The sequence below is a fragment of the Cicer arietinum genome, chromosome 1, assembly GCF_000331145.2.
Source record: "Cicer arietinum cultivar CDC Frontier isolate Library 1 chromosome 1, Cicar.CDCFrontier_v2.0, whole genome shotgun sequence".
Lineage (NCBI taxonomy): Eukaryota > Viridiplantae > Streptophyta > Magnoliopsida > Fabales > Fabaceae > Cicer > Cicer arietinum.
The window spans coordinates 4,615,230-4,632,094 of NC_021160.2; the positions used below are offsets into that span (position 1 = coordinate 4,615,230).

At 28.3% G+C, this 16,865-nt stretch overlaps 2 protein-coding genes and 1 pseudogene across 4 annotated transcripts in view; all 3 read right to left on the minus strand.

Annotated features, from left to right (window-relative positions):
• Positions 1–1,895: 1,895 nt before the first annotated feature.
• On the minus strand, positions 1,896–7,896 carry LOC101502163 (uncharacterized). Of its 3 annotated transcripts, none has more exons than XM_004486018.4 (8): positions 7,724–7,896; positions 6,289–6,639; positions 5,769–5,886; positions 5,295–5,610; positions 4,714–4,786; positions 3,148–3,238; positions 2,958–3,037; positions 1,896–2,483 (listed from the first exon to the last, which is right to left on the minus strand). In XM_004486018.4, the coding sequence occupies exons 1-8, from the start codon at positions 7,763–7,765 to the stop codon at positions 2,355–2,357; spliced, it is 1,200 nt and encodes a 399-aa protein (XP_004486075.1). In that variant the 5' UTR covers positions 7,766–7,896; the 3' UTR covers positions 1,896–2,354. The 3 variants fall into 3 exon arrangements, with proteins under 3 accessions (XP_004486075.1, XP_004486076.1, XP_004486077.1); XM_004486019.4 differs by lacking the exon at positions 7,724–7,896 and adding an exon at positions 7,195–7,667; XM_004486020.4 differs by lacking the exon at positions 7,724–7,896 and adding an exon at positions 7,063–7,201.
• Positions 7,897–10,713: 2,817 nt separating this feature from the next.
• Positions 10,714–14,358, minus strand: LOC101495583 (probable 1-deoxy-D-xylulose-5-phosphate synthase, chloroplastic; annotated as a pseudogene).
• Positions 14,359–16,094: 1,736 nt separating this feature from the next.
• The window catches only part of LOC101495911 (probable 1-deoxy-D-xylulose-5-phosphate synthase, chloroplastic), a 6,371-nt gene continuing 5,600 nt past the window's right edge, over positions 16,095–16,865 (minus strand). The window contains exons 10-11 of the mRNA XM_073370564.1: positions 16,635–16,865; positions 16,095–16,395 (exon numbers count right to left, since the gene is read on the minus strand). The exon at positions 16,635–16,865 is cut by the window's right edge and continues 36 nt beyond it. Coding sequence (XP_073226665.1) covers positions 16,243–16,395; positions 16,635–16,865 — 384 coding nt within the window. The 3' untranslated portion in view covers positions 16,095–16,242. The remainder of the gene's footprint in view (positions 16,396–16,634) is intronic.

A 16,865-nucleotide genomic window follows, 5' to 3' on the forward strand; every position in this document is an offset into this window, starting at 1 on the left:
CATTATACATTTTGTTTTAAGTATTTATGAATGAAATGTTTTAATTTTCAATTATGATAATTTATATCGGTCTTTTATGTCATTATGTCAACATTTGATAAACATAAATAATAAAATAATATAATTTAATCAAAAATAAATAAACTAATAGAAATTATCAAAGTTTTTGCTCTCTGTAATTTAAGATATTAAAATGAAACAAAAACAATTTAACAAATTGATATTTCTCTCGTCTCTTATACGATCAAAATAAAATAAACAAGAGACTAAAAATATAATTTAGACTATGTTTTATTTATATTTTTATCATCGTAAAATAACCACTTTATTGTAAAAAAAAAATTTCTTCATGTTTTAGTCCTTAATTTTTAAAAAATATTTTGTCTCATAATTCAAGATCTTTACTATTTTAGTCCATATTAATATATTTCCATGTCTTGTTGATACAACATGGTAGGGGTGTACACAACCCGTTTTATCCTGCGAACCTGACTTAGTCTATAAGCAACGGGTTGGGTCTGACCCAGTTAAAAAAAATAAGGACAAAAAAAAAAAAGACAAAACAGAAACAAGGTAAAAAATGAACCTAGTTTGTGTCACCCTTCGGATTATCCATCCCGTCCTAAAATATATTAAGCACAAGAGATTATTTTTTTATTAGTATTATTATTTTATCTTATTCTACTACACTAACTTAATTTATAGTTTTAAATTTTTTTCTTCTCCCTTATTCACTTTTTTTTCTTCCTAATAGATTGTCTGTGTTCCTCTTGTTTTCTGTGTGTCAACTTTAATTGTCTTCTCCAATCATACAATTATTATTATTATTATTATTATTATTATTATTATTATTATTATTATTATTATTATTATTATTATTATTATTATTATTATTATTATTATTTGGTGACAAGAAGTAGGAGGAATAAAGTCTATAGACATATGTTTATTTTGATTAGTGTTTATACTCTTTAATTTAAGTACTCTTTAGTTTATAAGACAATGTTGTTTTGATACTACTCTTCGTTAAAGAGTAAGTATATTATCGGATGAAAAATAAAATTTATGGGTCAAGTAAAAAGTATGTTACTTTTTTTGATTAAATGGTTTGTATTTTATATGAAAATGTTATGAGTGTACTTTTAAATTAATTGACAAGTGGTAATCGTAAGTGGTTTGTTATGAGTTACTTTAATTTTTTTATTTTTTTTTAAATATTTCAAGAATTACTAGTTTGCGACTTGTCTTGAGACCAATCCGGTCTCGTCTTATTTCATCTCTTCTTTATTGAACCTGCAACTAATCGGATTTGATCGAGTTAAGGGACAGGTTAAGGTCTAAAAATTGATCCAATCAAATATAAAGACTAGATAAAGAACATATCAAATCTGACCTAACTCATCCTTTGTACACTCCTATTTTGAAATTGTTTCCTTTTTCTATCTTTAAACACTATTATTTTTAAAACCTCAAATTTATAGGTTAACTCACTTTTAATACATATTTGATTCTATTTTTAAAGTTTTTTGTTTGTCTATTTTTTTTATCGGTTAGAGTTATATATTAATTTTAAAGTTTTTTGTTTGTTTTTTTTATCAGTTAGAGTTATAAATTAATTGTGACATATTTAGTTTAGTTGCGGATTAACATTGCTTCTAAGTTGAAGCTATAATTTGTAATTTTTAAATTTAAACAAAATTTTTTTATCAATTTTTAACTATAATCAATTTTAATTACAGTAGAACCAAACACAAAATTATTCAGAATCAATTTTACAAGATTAATCTATTCAAAATAATTTTTTCACCGACTTTTCTATTTGCTCTTTTCTCGTGACAATAAAAAACATAACAGCATGACAAAGAAACTTTAATTTAAACTATGATAAATCAAACTAAACAAATATAAACTCCATCCATTACATTTGGATATAAAATTAACTTTTCCTTGTTCTCATGTACTATTTGTAAACTCTGGATGAAAAATGGTACCACATGCAAATGCTTGTTATTAAAGTTACAATGACTTGCCAAAACCATAAGCATTGTCTACAACAGCAAGCAAGGTGGGATTTTTGTCCCTTCTTAGGTTTTTAATATAGATTTGTTTTCATTGAACTAAATTTTATACTAAGAAAAATGTCTTAAAGATTCTATTTCTCTTGCTTTGCTACATATACACTTAATGATAGATATTAGCCGACCGCACCTAGTGGGACAAAACTTTGTTGTTGTTGTATATTACATTCAATGTAGATATTCATTACCGAACTCGAGATTCTTATTAGACACTGCCAGAAGGCCAACATATAACAAAGAAAATCCATGAAGATCATGTTTTCTTTCAGAGGAGATTCATGGGATATCAGGGGTGACCTGAAGTCTCCATGTCACATACTTGATATACATATAGTTGATTCCCATAGCAACTCCAAAACCCAAAACTGATGAAAGAAGTATCGAATAAATGGGCGCCAAATGCAACTGCAACAAAGTAAGCCACAAAGCATTAGTACATCAAGGGTACACTTAAAAAAAAATCACACAAATCATAGGATAATGTATTTGAGGCTTGTTTGGATTAATTTATTTGAGTTTATGTATTGATATAAACACTTGTTAAACTGATTAGGTGACTTTATGGGTCCATAAGTTGTTTTCAACTTATTTCTATAAGCTCTCTGAATAATTTATGAAAACAACTTATAAATTATACGAAAACAGATTGACTACATTTTATCTTTTGTTATAGAAATAACTTATACATAAACACTTATATGACAAACGCTTAATTAAATTGTTTACCCAAACAAGACCAAAAGCCATATATGTTTGATCTTCTAAAACAATGACACAATGCTTCCACTCCAAGGAAACACGTAGGAAGATGCATGTGTATCTAGCATTAATCCTGAGAAATGATAACAAGAAATCTAGACATTCTAATTTCTAACTCACCCAAGTATAAAACAGATGCACAAATACAGCCATAAGTGCAAACTCAAGAGCAGCGTATGTCCATATATACTCTTTTATTGCTGCAAACAACACGAGGAAGCATTTACTTAACATTCAAAGAAAGATCAATATCATAAGTTCACAACAAAGAACAAAAAAATGAACTTCATTTCTGTTTCAGAGTTTATACCGAGAACGATTGCTAAAACAGATGCCAGGAGGCCCAAGGTAAAGGCAAAAGGTGCTGAAATAATGATAGCTTGAGTCTTCAAATCATGAAGCTAAACAGTGAGACAAAACTAAAATCAGAGTATGAAGAAATTATTTCTCCTCTACTTTTTATTCAACTGATCAAACAGTAAATATATAGGCTAAACAAAGAAATAAAAAAGGAAACAAAAAATAGGCAATTCCGGTAACTAACTAAGATGCAGTAATTTCTAATTTTTTCTAGGCTAAATTACATTTGTAGTCCCTTAATTTAATTTCAGGTAACGTTTTAGTCCTTTATTTTTTTTTCCGAGTTGGTTATTTATTTTAATTTTAAGTGATAATTTAATATTTTATGTTTTAAAATTTCAACAATGTTATCCTTTTTTTTATACAAAAATTCAAAAAAATCATCAAAATTTTCAACCAAAACCGGATAAAATTAATAATCATCTTCAATATAATGCAAATTTTATCAAATCAATAACTCAAATATTCAAATACACTCGTATTTTCATCTCCAACAACATCAAATAAAGAATGAAAATATGAGTTTATTTCAAGATTTAAGTTATGAATTTGATTAAATTTGTATTTTATTGAAGATGATAATGAATTTTATGAGTTTTGTTTGAAAATTTTGATGGTTTTTTTGAATTTTTGTAAAAAAAAAAGACAACATTGTTGACATTTTAAAACATAAAATATCAAATTGTCACTTAAAATTAAAATAAATGACCAACTCGGAAAAAAAACAATATAAAGGACTAAAACGTTACCTGAAATTAAGTTAAGTGACCGCAGATGTAATTTAGCCTTTTTTCTATCACGAAATGTTACTTGTTAGTATGTTATGTTAGTAGTGAAAACCGGACCAGATGGTTGAACTGAGAATCGGCCAGTCTAGCGGTTGGTTCAACCATGGTTGATTCACAGTTCTATAGAACCAGATAAAACCGGGTTGAACCCCATTTGGTTCAACCCGGTTCACTTTTGTCTGTGTTTTTCAAATACTTAGTTATTTCTTTCTTTTTTAGTAATCCGGTTCAACCATGGTTGAACTGACAGAACCATGACTCAAAAGTTTCATCAGTTCGATTTCTGGTCCAGTTTTGACAACATTGGTTTGAGCACTAGACCTCCTTTAGTAGTCTCAACTCAACCACTTGAGTTATGCAGTAACCTCTTATGAAATTCAAGATTCCCTTCCAACAAATACATGTACAAAATCAATTATTATTGACCATTGAAATGTCTGAAAAGGAAAGTAATTTTAATAGCAACTCCAGAACATTGATCGTTCAAATTCCTTTTCAGAAAGGGGAATATGTGATGTGATCTTAGAAATGCAAGTTACTGCTTATTTTCTTCTTACACTCACTCTCTGGTACATGATATATTGTGCTGTGATTAGTCTAATATATACACAAATATTTACATGAATATGAATAAGTCGTGTTTAAGGTCCGATATAAAATATATGCTTATAAGAAGATGTAAGTAGTTATTTAGAAGATGTAAGTTATTTCAAAGAAAATAGGCATACCAGTAGCTGTTCAAGAAAGAAAAAGTAGCATATTGTGCTTATTAGGACAAGCACCACAAAGTCTTGCCAAGCACTGTAAAAAGAGATAATACAAAATTAATAATACTAAATAAGTTACATAACTTTAGTTTGAAATATGAATACTCAACGATTAAATGCTTCAGAATAGAATAACCCGTTAATTTGTTTTGAATGGATCTCCCAAGTTATACTTTGTTAGTAACTATATTTACGATGAACTAAGAATAACTCACTAATGTTAAAATCTACGATTTTAACTATTTTATCTTTTATCGTTCCATAGTTGATGTAGAGGTTCAAAACTATACGCATCAGAATAAAAATTATAGAAAAAAAAATGAATATAATAAGTTGGATTTTATATTAAAATGAACTTAATGTATAACACGTATTTAAAGCTTAAGTTGTAAAGTGCAGGTTTAAGATTGGCTTTAGATTTAACAGGAAACACTGTGTACTGAAAATTCTGTATGAGCAATCTAATGCTAAAAGATCACCTATAGTCAGTAGTGCAAAAATATTAATTTAATTTGGGAACATGGCTTTCAAAATCACCTCACCTTAATGTTTCTGAACTTAAGCTCCGATGATCCTGCAACTGTCTGTTTCTTTGTTGAACAGAGCTGGACACACGGAGCAAGGTAACAGGTAAATTCTGAACCTCTTGTCCGCATACCTCACATTTCTTGTTTCCTTTTGTGCTGAACCATTTGATTAAACATTCTTCATGTACCAATGTCAGGTCACCTTTGCAACTGCATTCCATTTTAAATGTATTTCTTTCGTCGCACACATCAAGACATATCCTACACACTGCTTCCTCTTCTGGAATTTCTTCATCGTCAACAACTTCTACTGGCACGGGAGTTATTTGATCTGCTTGGCCAATTTTTTTGGTTTAGTATGAAAAGTTCCTATATGATTAAACTATGGCAAAGAAAATGGAAAATAGCTAGACGTCGATAACAAATTAACAGGTCGAAAAGTAGGGATGTTTGAAACTGTAAAAGCATAAAATAAATGACATAACATACCATCATTTGTATCTTCTTGTTCCTGTTCACTGCGGATATTAAAAGAGACAGATCTTACAATAACAAGATTTCGTCCAGGTACAGAAAGGGACCTTGAAACCTTAGATTTAACATCTTTCTGCAAAAATTTAACAGCAATCAATTTTTCCCTCAAATATCCTAAGGCAAAGCATAATATGATGCAACAGTGTGTGTATCAAATGCTTTAAAAATAGTAAAAATTAGTTCAAATCAATAAGTCATTATGCTCTTTACAATACATCATTGAAAATCACACATATGATATGATCAGTTTCATTTTCACTTTTTGGTAGAGACATATAATCAGTGGTAAGTTTTGGCCTTGAAACCTCAAGAAACGAAGTTTGAATTCGATTGGGTACAGTTGTAAAAGGATCACTAGTGTCACTTTAATTAAAAAAAAAAAATCTTCAATAGCATATTAGATATAATTTCCCGATTTGTGAGTGTAATATGACTCTTAACCCTGAATTTGATTGTGGAATAGAAAAGGACTTACAGGTGGCTTAATCTGCTGTTGTTCAGTATATGTCCTTGCAGACACGGGCGTAGAAACTGTAGGCGACACCAACACATTTTGTCCATGTCTAACAGGAAGAGAGGTACATCTTGACCATACAATTTCAGATATGGAGGCCATATTAGTACTCTCTGCAGCTGTCTTAGGGTCTGAATTAAGGAGGCTGCTTCTTTCACCATCTGCTATTACTACATTTGCTTTTCTTTTGAAGCTCAAAGCCCGCAAGGTGCTGCCAAACCCTAAAGGTCTAGGTGGAACTTGAAGTGAAATATCTGGACGCCTCCCACTGGTTCCACTATCCGAAATTTCTTTGTCTAGCCCCGTGTCGGTCTGATATAACAAAGGCAGTTTAACAGACAAAAAAAGATTAGTCACAACAATTTAACATCAATTGTCAAAGTGCCGCATAAATATATATAACAATGAGTAAACACTTAGAAGAGCATACGAAAAGTGAAAAATACGATGCAAGAACTTCAAAAGATCGCATGTTACTAACACGATTCATCGATCAATAACTACTCATCCTCAAGAAGCTAAGGCTTAAAGGAATTTGAGGAGTTAAAGGATCAAAGTTCAAACCCTGGTGAATGAGAAAATAGTAACATAACAACTAATATACCAACACTTGCCTATAAAAGAAAATTATCGGAATTCTCTTGTCTCACATAGAGGGTTCAAGAATGAAATAAACCATTAAAGAAAGTGACACTAGCAAAGTCTATAAATTTACAAAACATAGTATTATATTACCAGTTAGAGAGAGTTACATAGTCTCTCTTAACAACTCATCGACTTCAACGACCTTCACAAACACATACAATTGCAACACCTATTAAGAACTAAAATCATAAATTCTTTATCAAAAATAAAAAAAAAAATCACCTCCCTGAATAATAAAACAACCGCATGCATGGCTTTTACCCTTTTTTTTCTTCTTTCTAATTGACACTGCAAACAGATCTACAAAACCATGTTGTAATAATTTGCAGGACATGCATGATGATGACGACAATGAAATGCTCTCAGGTAAGTTAGCTATAGAAACATTGAATTGAAATTGAAACATCACATGTGTTTGTTTCAATTCGATCTCACACCCCACAAAATAGATAGAAAGAGAAACTTAACATAAACATTCTAAATATAGAAAAATAAATTAAAAAAACTAAAAAAAAACGTACTTTCAGAAACAGTTTTGTTAACTTAAGTATACACTTAATAATAAGCTAAGATTTGAAAACTCTTTACATGAATTGAATCAAACATAAATAAAAAAATAAAAAAATCATGTCTTGAAAATGAAATAGTAGCAATTACTGGAAAGCCAGCAAAAGGGAATAAAAAAGAAGATTGGAAAATGGAAATGGGTGAAAGAAAAAAATGAAAAGGAAAGAACTTATGAGAGGCAAACCTGGTGGGGTTGATGAGGGGTTGATGGTTGATTTTGTGGCATTGTTTGTTATGAAAAAGAAAGTAAGGAAGAATAATAAAAAGGAAAGAGAGATAGAAGTAATGGGCAGTGAGAGAATCCAACAAACACACATACATACACCAGAGGAAAAATAATGATTCAAGGAACTGTTGCTGAGGATGTATGTCGTCTGGTTGCTTAAATTATTATTTTATTTTATATTAAATGATGGTTGTCTATTTTAATTGATTCATCTATTTTTAAATTTAATATTTTTGATTATTTTATATTTTTTAAATAAAAAATATTGATATTATTTATTTTAAATAATATAGTGTATGATATATATTTAATGATTAATATTTATAAAATGATAATAAATTTTTTTAAAAAATTTAATTTTAACTTATGAATCTATTTAAATTTTATAAAATAGATAAACTAATTTCACAAATTAGTAAAGTAAAATCTCCCTATATGCTTAATTCATTTAAAGAAGAAAAAGTTATTCTTAACATAAACAACTCTTTTGATTTTTAAGGTATTTTTTCTGGTATTTTTTAAATAATATTATTTATATAGTTTTTAATATAAAATATTTTAATATTATTCATTTTAATTTTTTTTTAATATGTATAAAATAAATAAATAATTCAATTATTATGAAATGAATGAAGAAGTATCCAAACATACACTTTTGTATCTGTTCACTTTTCTATTGTAATAGTGTATGTTAATATAAATAGTATTTTTTATGTGTAATTCTTATCTTGATTTGAAGTAGAATAGTTAAATATTTACAATAACAAAATGTAGAACGAGTTAAATTAGTTTATATAATTATAAAAGTGGAACATATATATTAACACAATTGACATTCTTATATAGTTATTATCCACTTCTACAAATTGTGAGAAAATAAAATAAAATAAAATAAAGTTATTGTGCCGAGGATGTTTGGTGTAAAGGAAAGTAATAATTATAAAATAATAAAGGATATATTTAAAAGTAAAATAAAATAGACTACATTAAAATAAATGTATTGTTTTTATTACAAGTAAAATTGTTTCATACAACAATCAACATTTATCAATGCCTAAGATTATTCATAAAGAAGTTTCGTTTATTTGAGTATTTAAGTGAGTTTTTACTATACATCACTCAATCATAATTTTTTAATTGAGTTTTTACTATACATCATTCAATCATAATTTTTTAATTCTAATATCTAATAAGTATTCAATTTCTCCAACTAAGTCAACAAAATACATTACTAAATGTGTTTTATAAATAATTATATATCATTGCATTTTAATAATAGTAATTTATTTTAAGATAATTTATTAAATAAAATCCACAAAAAATAAAAAATAAAAGAGAAAAAAATATCATTTACTAAGCATCTATCTGAATAGACACAATGTTTTTTAAACCCACAAAAATGGATGTTAAATTTCATTGTGGATGTTCTAAAAAATTTAACAAATATAATAATTTCTTTTTTACATAATTATACTATAAGTCATTTGTTTTATTTACGTGTAATATTTAAATATTTTATATTTTTTGTGTTTGAATTTTATCTTTTAAAATATTTATTTCTCTTTTTTCTTTAGTTTAAATCATATTTTTTTAAAATATTCATAATATTATCATTTAAAAACATGGATAGATATTTCATTAAAAACATTGAGTCCCAAGTCGTAAAATTATTAATAATAAATTTTTTAATACAAAAATACAAATTTAATAATTGACAATTTTTAAACTTTAAAAAATATATGGAACATCTTTACCATCTTCTTACTTATCCTCTTTATTTAATATATTAGAGAATATATTTAAATTTGCAATATTTTTTTTTTATTTTCATTCACGATGAGTTATATGGTGTTAACTTTAAGAAAGAATAATAATTACTGTATTTTTTTAACTAAAAATAGTCATTAAAACTTAGAATAAAGAAATAAAGTTAAATAACCATATAACATGCGCATTTTACATCGCTGGTGTATATTCCATTTTTTAAAATAAATAAGACATGTTGTATAAAAAATAAAGTAGGGTGAGAGAGAAAGAGCAGAGTAGTTTCTTCACTTTGTTTTTGTTGTGCCTGGTTCTTCCTCTTCCAGTGCAAAATGTTTTCTTTCATAATAATGTTCCAATTTCACGCGTGATACTTTGTTTTTTAATTGATTAATTAAAAGCTTAATTCTATAGAAAAAAAAATTGGTAAATTGATTAAGTAAATAGTTCACAGTAACATAATCTTAACAAAAAAAAAAAAATCACGAAAATAATTCATTTCTGAATCTGTAAAAGTCCGTCATTAATTCATTATGAAAAATACTAAATGCTAGCCAATATTGTCAAATTTCGTGAATAAATTGGCATTGCTTATTCATTATTTTTAATTTTAATATAGTATTCTCCAGTTTGGACAAAAGGTAAGTATAATATGGTTAAATATTATTACAAATAGATTTTTTCTTTTTTAAATAAAAGATACATTGAATCATTTAAATTGGTAAAACATTGTCACAAATTCTAGATTTTTAAAATTTAATATGGCTATTATTTAAATAGATGATTGGTAAGACTTAATTCAATTGACAAATATCGATATTGTTATGTTAAATACAATTAACCATTTTAAATATGTTAGAGACTATATTATAATTTTAAAATTGAATCTGTAATAAAAAAGAAGTGTAATTTTAATAATTAAAAAAATGCAATATAAGTTTTAATTTTCTTTGTTGTTGTAAATTGCACTTCTTTAATATCAAATTTGAATTAAATGAACATTACAACAACAAGAAAATTAAATATTATTATACAAAGACGACGAAAAATGCATTTAAACGACGAAATCACATAAAAAAAGAATAAAAATTTATATTTAAATCAATTATTAATTTAGATTAAAAATAAATAAAGTGGATGATTTCCAAAAAAACAAAAATGCTTATATCAATGAAACAAGGAGCTTAACCACAACATTTTGGAGAACATTTTTATATAAGAAATTAGTGATATTGAATCAAACTTAACTTTGACTTGGGTCAATAAGAAGCTTAGAAAAACTCCATTGAGATCTCCACATAAGTCCAGACTCAAGAGCACTGAATACGTTGGTTATACACTACTTCTTTACCAAAACTTTTAAGCAATTAATAATAGTCGAATCTTTCTTAGAAAATGGATCTCCATAATCAAGGTTTGATTCAGTTTCTAATTCTTGTTGTTGTGCCATTTGTCTGCATGGTCGTATCACCATATCCTTTGTACGGGTGCTCGATCATGCCGCTTTGTCTTAACGATGATGGGTACATGGTGATGTCACTTTATCTCTCTGAGTTGAACACCACTTCATTCCATGTAATCAGCTGCATTTAAATAAATCCACTCTTATTTTAAATCATTGATGATCTTTTAATCTTAAACACAATCAAATAAAATACCTCATAAATTTAATTTCTTTAAATAATTGGTGTTTAGTTCATCAAGAATATTTAATTTTTGTCATAATAACTTCTAAAATTATACCAATGAATAATTTTGATGTATTAATCGTATAAAAGATTTTTTTAATGTGTATTATCTCTTGTATATTTTGTTAACCACGTACTCGAAGACTTTGATACTCCAACGCATATGGAACACCCTCTGCACTATAATTCACCACGGTCATCGATGGCAGCTGCAGTAGCAACCATGTGGATAAGCTCGGCTTCGTCGGAAGCAGCCATCACCACCATGTTAGGGAGACATGCCATAAATGTGACATCGAAAGCACCCGCGTGTGTTGGACCATCTGCTCCATTTAATCCAGCTGTCTATTGAAAATCTTACAGGCAGCTTTTGCAAGTCCACATCATGCACCACCTTTTAATGGATGTGAAAGATATATACTTAATCCATTACTTACAAATACAAATGTTAATGTTATATAATATACCCTAATCATGTATTATTAACACATGAATCTGTTGTTGGATATGACTCATAGTTAGTGATAAGTAGATAGGTCACGAGCATGAGTGTGGTATTTAAATACAAGTTTTTCACTATAAATCCTAAGTTTAAAATCGTAAATCATAATACAAAGGTATTGTAGTTACACTACAATAAGAGACGTAAACATAATTGACCTAATTCCCTGATCAAACATCGCGTGTTCTTTATTTGTATTTTTGGATTCATTCTTCTTTTGAATTGGGATTGATGTTCTAACCGAATTAAAAAAATACTATAAACTATGAAAGAGATGTAGAGAGAGTTGTTATCATACCTGATCATAAGCTCTCTGCAAGAAGGATGAGTAAAGTGCACAAAAAGGCTTAAGACCTTCACAAGCCAGACCTGCAGCAAATGTAACAGCATGCTGTTCTGCTATCCCGACATCAAAGCATCTTGAAGGGAAACTGCGAAGGAAGATATTCATGCCAGTTGCACTTCCCATTGCAGCATGGATTCCAACAATGTTTTTGTCAGCTTCTGCTTCTGCAATCAAAGCCTCAGCAAAGTGTGTTGAGTATGCCTTGGGCTTGAACTGTTTTCCAGTTGCAGGATCAAACTCGGTAACTCCTGCAAAATCAACTTGTAAGGCGACAGACGCACACTATTTATACACACTACTAAGGCCATATCTTAATATTTATTTAAATACATACTATTAAGTTGAATGAGCAAGAAGTGATGAATTTATGAGGTAAATCATGGAAATGAATGGCAAAATAAAATTTGAATGCCTGTTTTACCATGGTACTTGTCTGCTGCTTTTTCTGCATACGGGTATCCATAGCCTTTTTCAGTGACGACATGGATTAGTACAGAACCAGTTTTCTCAGAACACTTAAGTTCTTCAAGAGTTGCAACAAGTTCATCAATGTTATGACCATCAACAGGGCCAATATAATTAAGTCCAAGCTCATCAAAAAGTGTTGATCCAGAACCACCAATCATACTGCGAGCATATTCGTCAACTTTTTCAGCCAATTCATGCATTGAGCCATAAGCTAATTGTGTTAGGCATAAGATGATTCTAATTGTGAACTAATTAATTATTTAAATAACAAACATAACAAAAACATGGTGGTTCTGGATCAACACTTTTTGATGAGCTTGGACTTAATTATATTGGCCCTGTTGATGGTCATAACATTGATGAACTTGTTGCAACTCTTGAAGAACTTAAGTGTTCTGAGAAAACTGGTCCTGTACTAATCCATGTCGTCACTGAAAAAGGCTATGGATACCCGTATGCAGAAAAAGCAGCAGACAAGTACCATGGTAAAACAGGCATTCAAATTTTATTTTGCCATTCATTTCCATGATTTACCTCATAAATTCATCACTTCTTGCTCTGAATTTAAATTTGAAATATTACTGTTATGGAAAAATTTATTATAATATTTCATCTATTTGAAAATTTAAAATTATACTCCAATCATAAATACTAATCAATACCGTGAATTTTTTAACCCAATAAGATATATATGTTTTTGTTATGTTTGTTATTTAAATAATTAATTAGTTCACACCAATATTATAAATAGTCGTGCCTCTCCTCTCATTAGTGAGAAGTTCATTTTGTTCCATTGTTTAATCAAACACTATCTACACATTTCATTTCAACTAGTTTGTGAAAGTGTTGTGTTGTTCTATCATGGCTCTAATGTACACATTATTATCACCCCCTCTCCATTTAAGTCTTATATCTGATGATAATGTGTACATTAGAGCCATGAAGAAAGAGGGAGATAGAATAAAATTGACTTTATTAGATTTCTAGGACAAAGGAACACAATTTTTAAACACAAAGTACAATCAACTATTTAGAGTTTCCCTTTAATATACTTTATAATACTAGGAGGAGTGGAGCATATATATTCTCAATAAAAAATCTAAAAATGCTTATTAAAAAAATAAAAACTATACAATACATGAAAATGAATAGTAAATAAATAAGTTCCAAACAAATTGATAACTTATTGATATTCTAAAATCTAATATTCATGAAATTAATCAAGGGTACCCAACTTCCATACATATCTCCCAAAATAATTTATCATCCACATCATTCATATTAACATTAACAATTCTTGTTTCCTTTTCAACGAGTAAAGGTGAAGAAGAGCATTTTATTTCCAATTTTGTTGCATCTGATAGACACATGGTAGAGCTAGAAGAATAGCTAAAATCAAAACCATAGCTTTCAATTCCATCACAACAAAATTCACCTGACCCTTTATCATCTTCATCTTCCTTAACTATGTTTATGTCACACTCACATGTACATGACTCAGCATCATCTTCTTTGTGGCTAATGTTGATGGAGTATAGACTAAAGAAGCCAATAGGGTCACCTTCAGAATCTGCACTTTCTTCCATAAGCAACAAAGATGAGCATGATGCATCCATATCATTCATTTGTTCTTCAATGAAAATGAACAACAAAATAAATTTGTTAAATAGGCTTAGTGAAGCTTTTGCAAAGGGAATATAATAGTCATGGTATGATGCAATGCAACTATATAATTAATAATTTTGAAGTGTTGAGTGAGGCACGTATGCTTCATGTGCCTTCTATTTTCATTTCTACCTATAAAATAAACATTAGATGATGTGTTATGGAAGTTTTTGAAAATACATTTTAGAAATAGATTAAATATTTTTTAAAACTAAAAAAATTGTCAATACATTGTTTTTCTGTATTTCTAAAAATGCATTGTTAACTCCCATCTTATCTTTTGCGATAATTAAAAATAAAAATTAATAACTAAATGCCATTTTGGCCACCAGACATAGAAAAGTTGAAAATGAAAATGAAAAATATTTTTAGAAAATAATTAAGCTCTAAATGGCCTTATTTAGTTAACAGTTGTCACATATGATATTTCTAGTTAAAAGAATTGGTAAATGTGTTTTTAGTTTTTATAAATATTAATTTTTAGTCTTCAATATTAATTAAAACTAGTGTTTTTAGTCTTTTATTTTATAAAAACAGAGTCCACCTCATTTTTATAAAATAAAAGACTAACATTAAACAAAATTTATTAGACTAAACTTAAAAACCCATAATTTTATAAAATATATTTAACGGTTAAAAAATAATTTATTTTTAAATCAGTAAAGCTTTGTTGAAAGAAAAAAAAACAGTACAGCTTTTATGTTCACCAATCCACTCTATTTTGGGTCTTGAAAATTTCCACTCTCATTTCATGTGCCAATAGTGGTGGGTTGCTGGTCGGCCAAACAAATGGATTTGATTTTCGGTTGAAATATTATTAAGTGATTACTCTCTTCTTAATCAAATGTAAAATTAATCTATATTTTTTTAAATAAAATATAAAAAAAATTGTTGAAAATTGACATATCTAATTCAAAATTTAATATAAATACATAAAATTTTCAACTTAACACTTTGATTTGGAAATAGCAGCAGTGTATTTATTGTTAGTGATGTTATTTACAAAATGCATCCTAACCTAGGATCTGCCGACGCTTGGCATCAAATCAGAAACAGACTAATAATGACTGTAAAGTAATGGAGATAATAGTTGTTTATTTGGTGTCATTAGCATATTTGCTTATGTTTGTTTTCTCTTTTTTAAGTTGATATTAAGTATGTCCTAAAACATCATACACTTGCACTTAAACATTAGTGTTGGATTAATTCATTATTATAGGTATCAAATCATGTGATTATCTGTCAGATGTATATGAAGGGGCAACAAACACTAGTTTTCTTCACCCTTAGTATATACACATGTATAAATAAATGTTAAATTACTTGATTATAGGAGGGCATTTACTTTTAAAAAGTCAGCAGCTTTGACAATTGATTTAATTAATATATAATAATTTAATAATTATTTTCGTCTTTATATCTGACACAATTGACGTCAATTTAAAACAAATTAAATTTTAAAAGACATTTTTATCTTATTTTGTTTTTAATTAATATTGATCGAGTTACTATGTCAATAATAAAAATAATCATTAAATTATACTATCAAAAAAACTTTATAAATTATTCATCATCCTTCAACGAGATAACCCTTCATTTCTCATAAAACATTTCTATGCATGTGTTATGTGTTTGTTTTAGCCGTGCGTTTCTCTAAAAGCTACAATATATAGCTTCTCCAATTTCCACGGCAAAAGACACCCTATTTAAATTCTTTCCCTTGAGGTTACACCTCATGGACAAAAATTAAAAAACTTTCTGAGCTTTTTTTAATATCAAAACCTTACACTTTACTATCTGAGGTAACAAAAAAAACTATTAAAATTGGGATTAAAAAGAACACAAAACTTTAGTGCACGCATAATAAAATTGAGATTTTTGGTCGACTATAACTAGTTGGTGAGACAATTTGCATTGTTCACTTGTATTAATTATTATTATTATACGGTAACATTTCTGTATTACAGAAATTGTATCATGCTCTATTTTGTACATTGTAGGGAATGAACAAAACTGAATCCCTCTGCATTTCTTATGTATCATATCATATACTCATGACCTCTAATCCCTTTCTTTTTTGTCCAAGAATGTTGAATACTGTTGATGCTATGTGAGATGGTGTAAGACCAGCTAAATTCATTTGGTCATCAGGTGAACCATGGTCAATATAAATATCAGGAAGAACCATTGGCCTCCACTGCATTTAAAACACATTTTAGTTTTCACCAACTAGTTAAATATTCAAACAAACTTCAAATATCTATGTTATATAATTATTATATTATACTCTACCTGAAATAAAATATAAGTAAGAAAAGTATTTAAATCTGGTCTAAATTTTAGACCAGATACAATAACTTACTAGATAGATTTTTGCTTATATTTCATTTTGGGTGGAGTATTATAAGACATGCAAATATTTAAGGTCATATATACCTTTAAGTTTCCATCAAGAAGACCATCAAGGGCCATGAACTGAACCACATGAGACCCAAATCCTCCTATTGATCCTTCTTCCACAGTGATTAAAACCTCATGTGATTTGGCTAGGCTGCGGATGAGGGAACGATCCAATGGCTTGCAGAAACGTGCGTCGGCCACTGTTACATGTAAGCCGTGATGCTCCAACAAGGAAGCTGCAGCTAGACAGTTCTGAACGGCTGATCC

Excerpts from the sequence above, each read along its gene's own strand:
- LOC101502163 (XM_004486018.4), bottom strand. The coding sequence starts at position 7,765 with ATGCCACAAAATCAACCATCAACCCCTCATCAACCCCACCAG. Across the intron at positions 5,887-6,288 it reads AACAGCAGATTAAGCCACCT|AAAGATGTTAAATCTAAGGT; the intron begins GTAAGTCCTTTT and ends AAATTTTTGCAG. Across the intron at positions 5,611-5,768 it reads ACAAGAAGATACAAATGATG|ATCAAATAACTCCCGTGCCA; the intron begins GTATGTTATGTC and ends TTGGCCAAGCAG.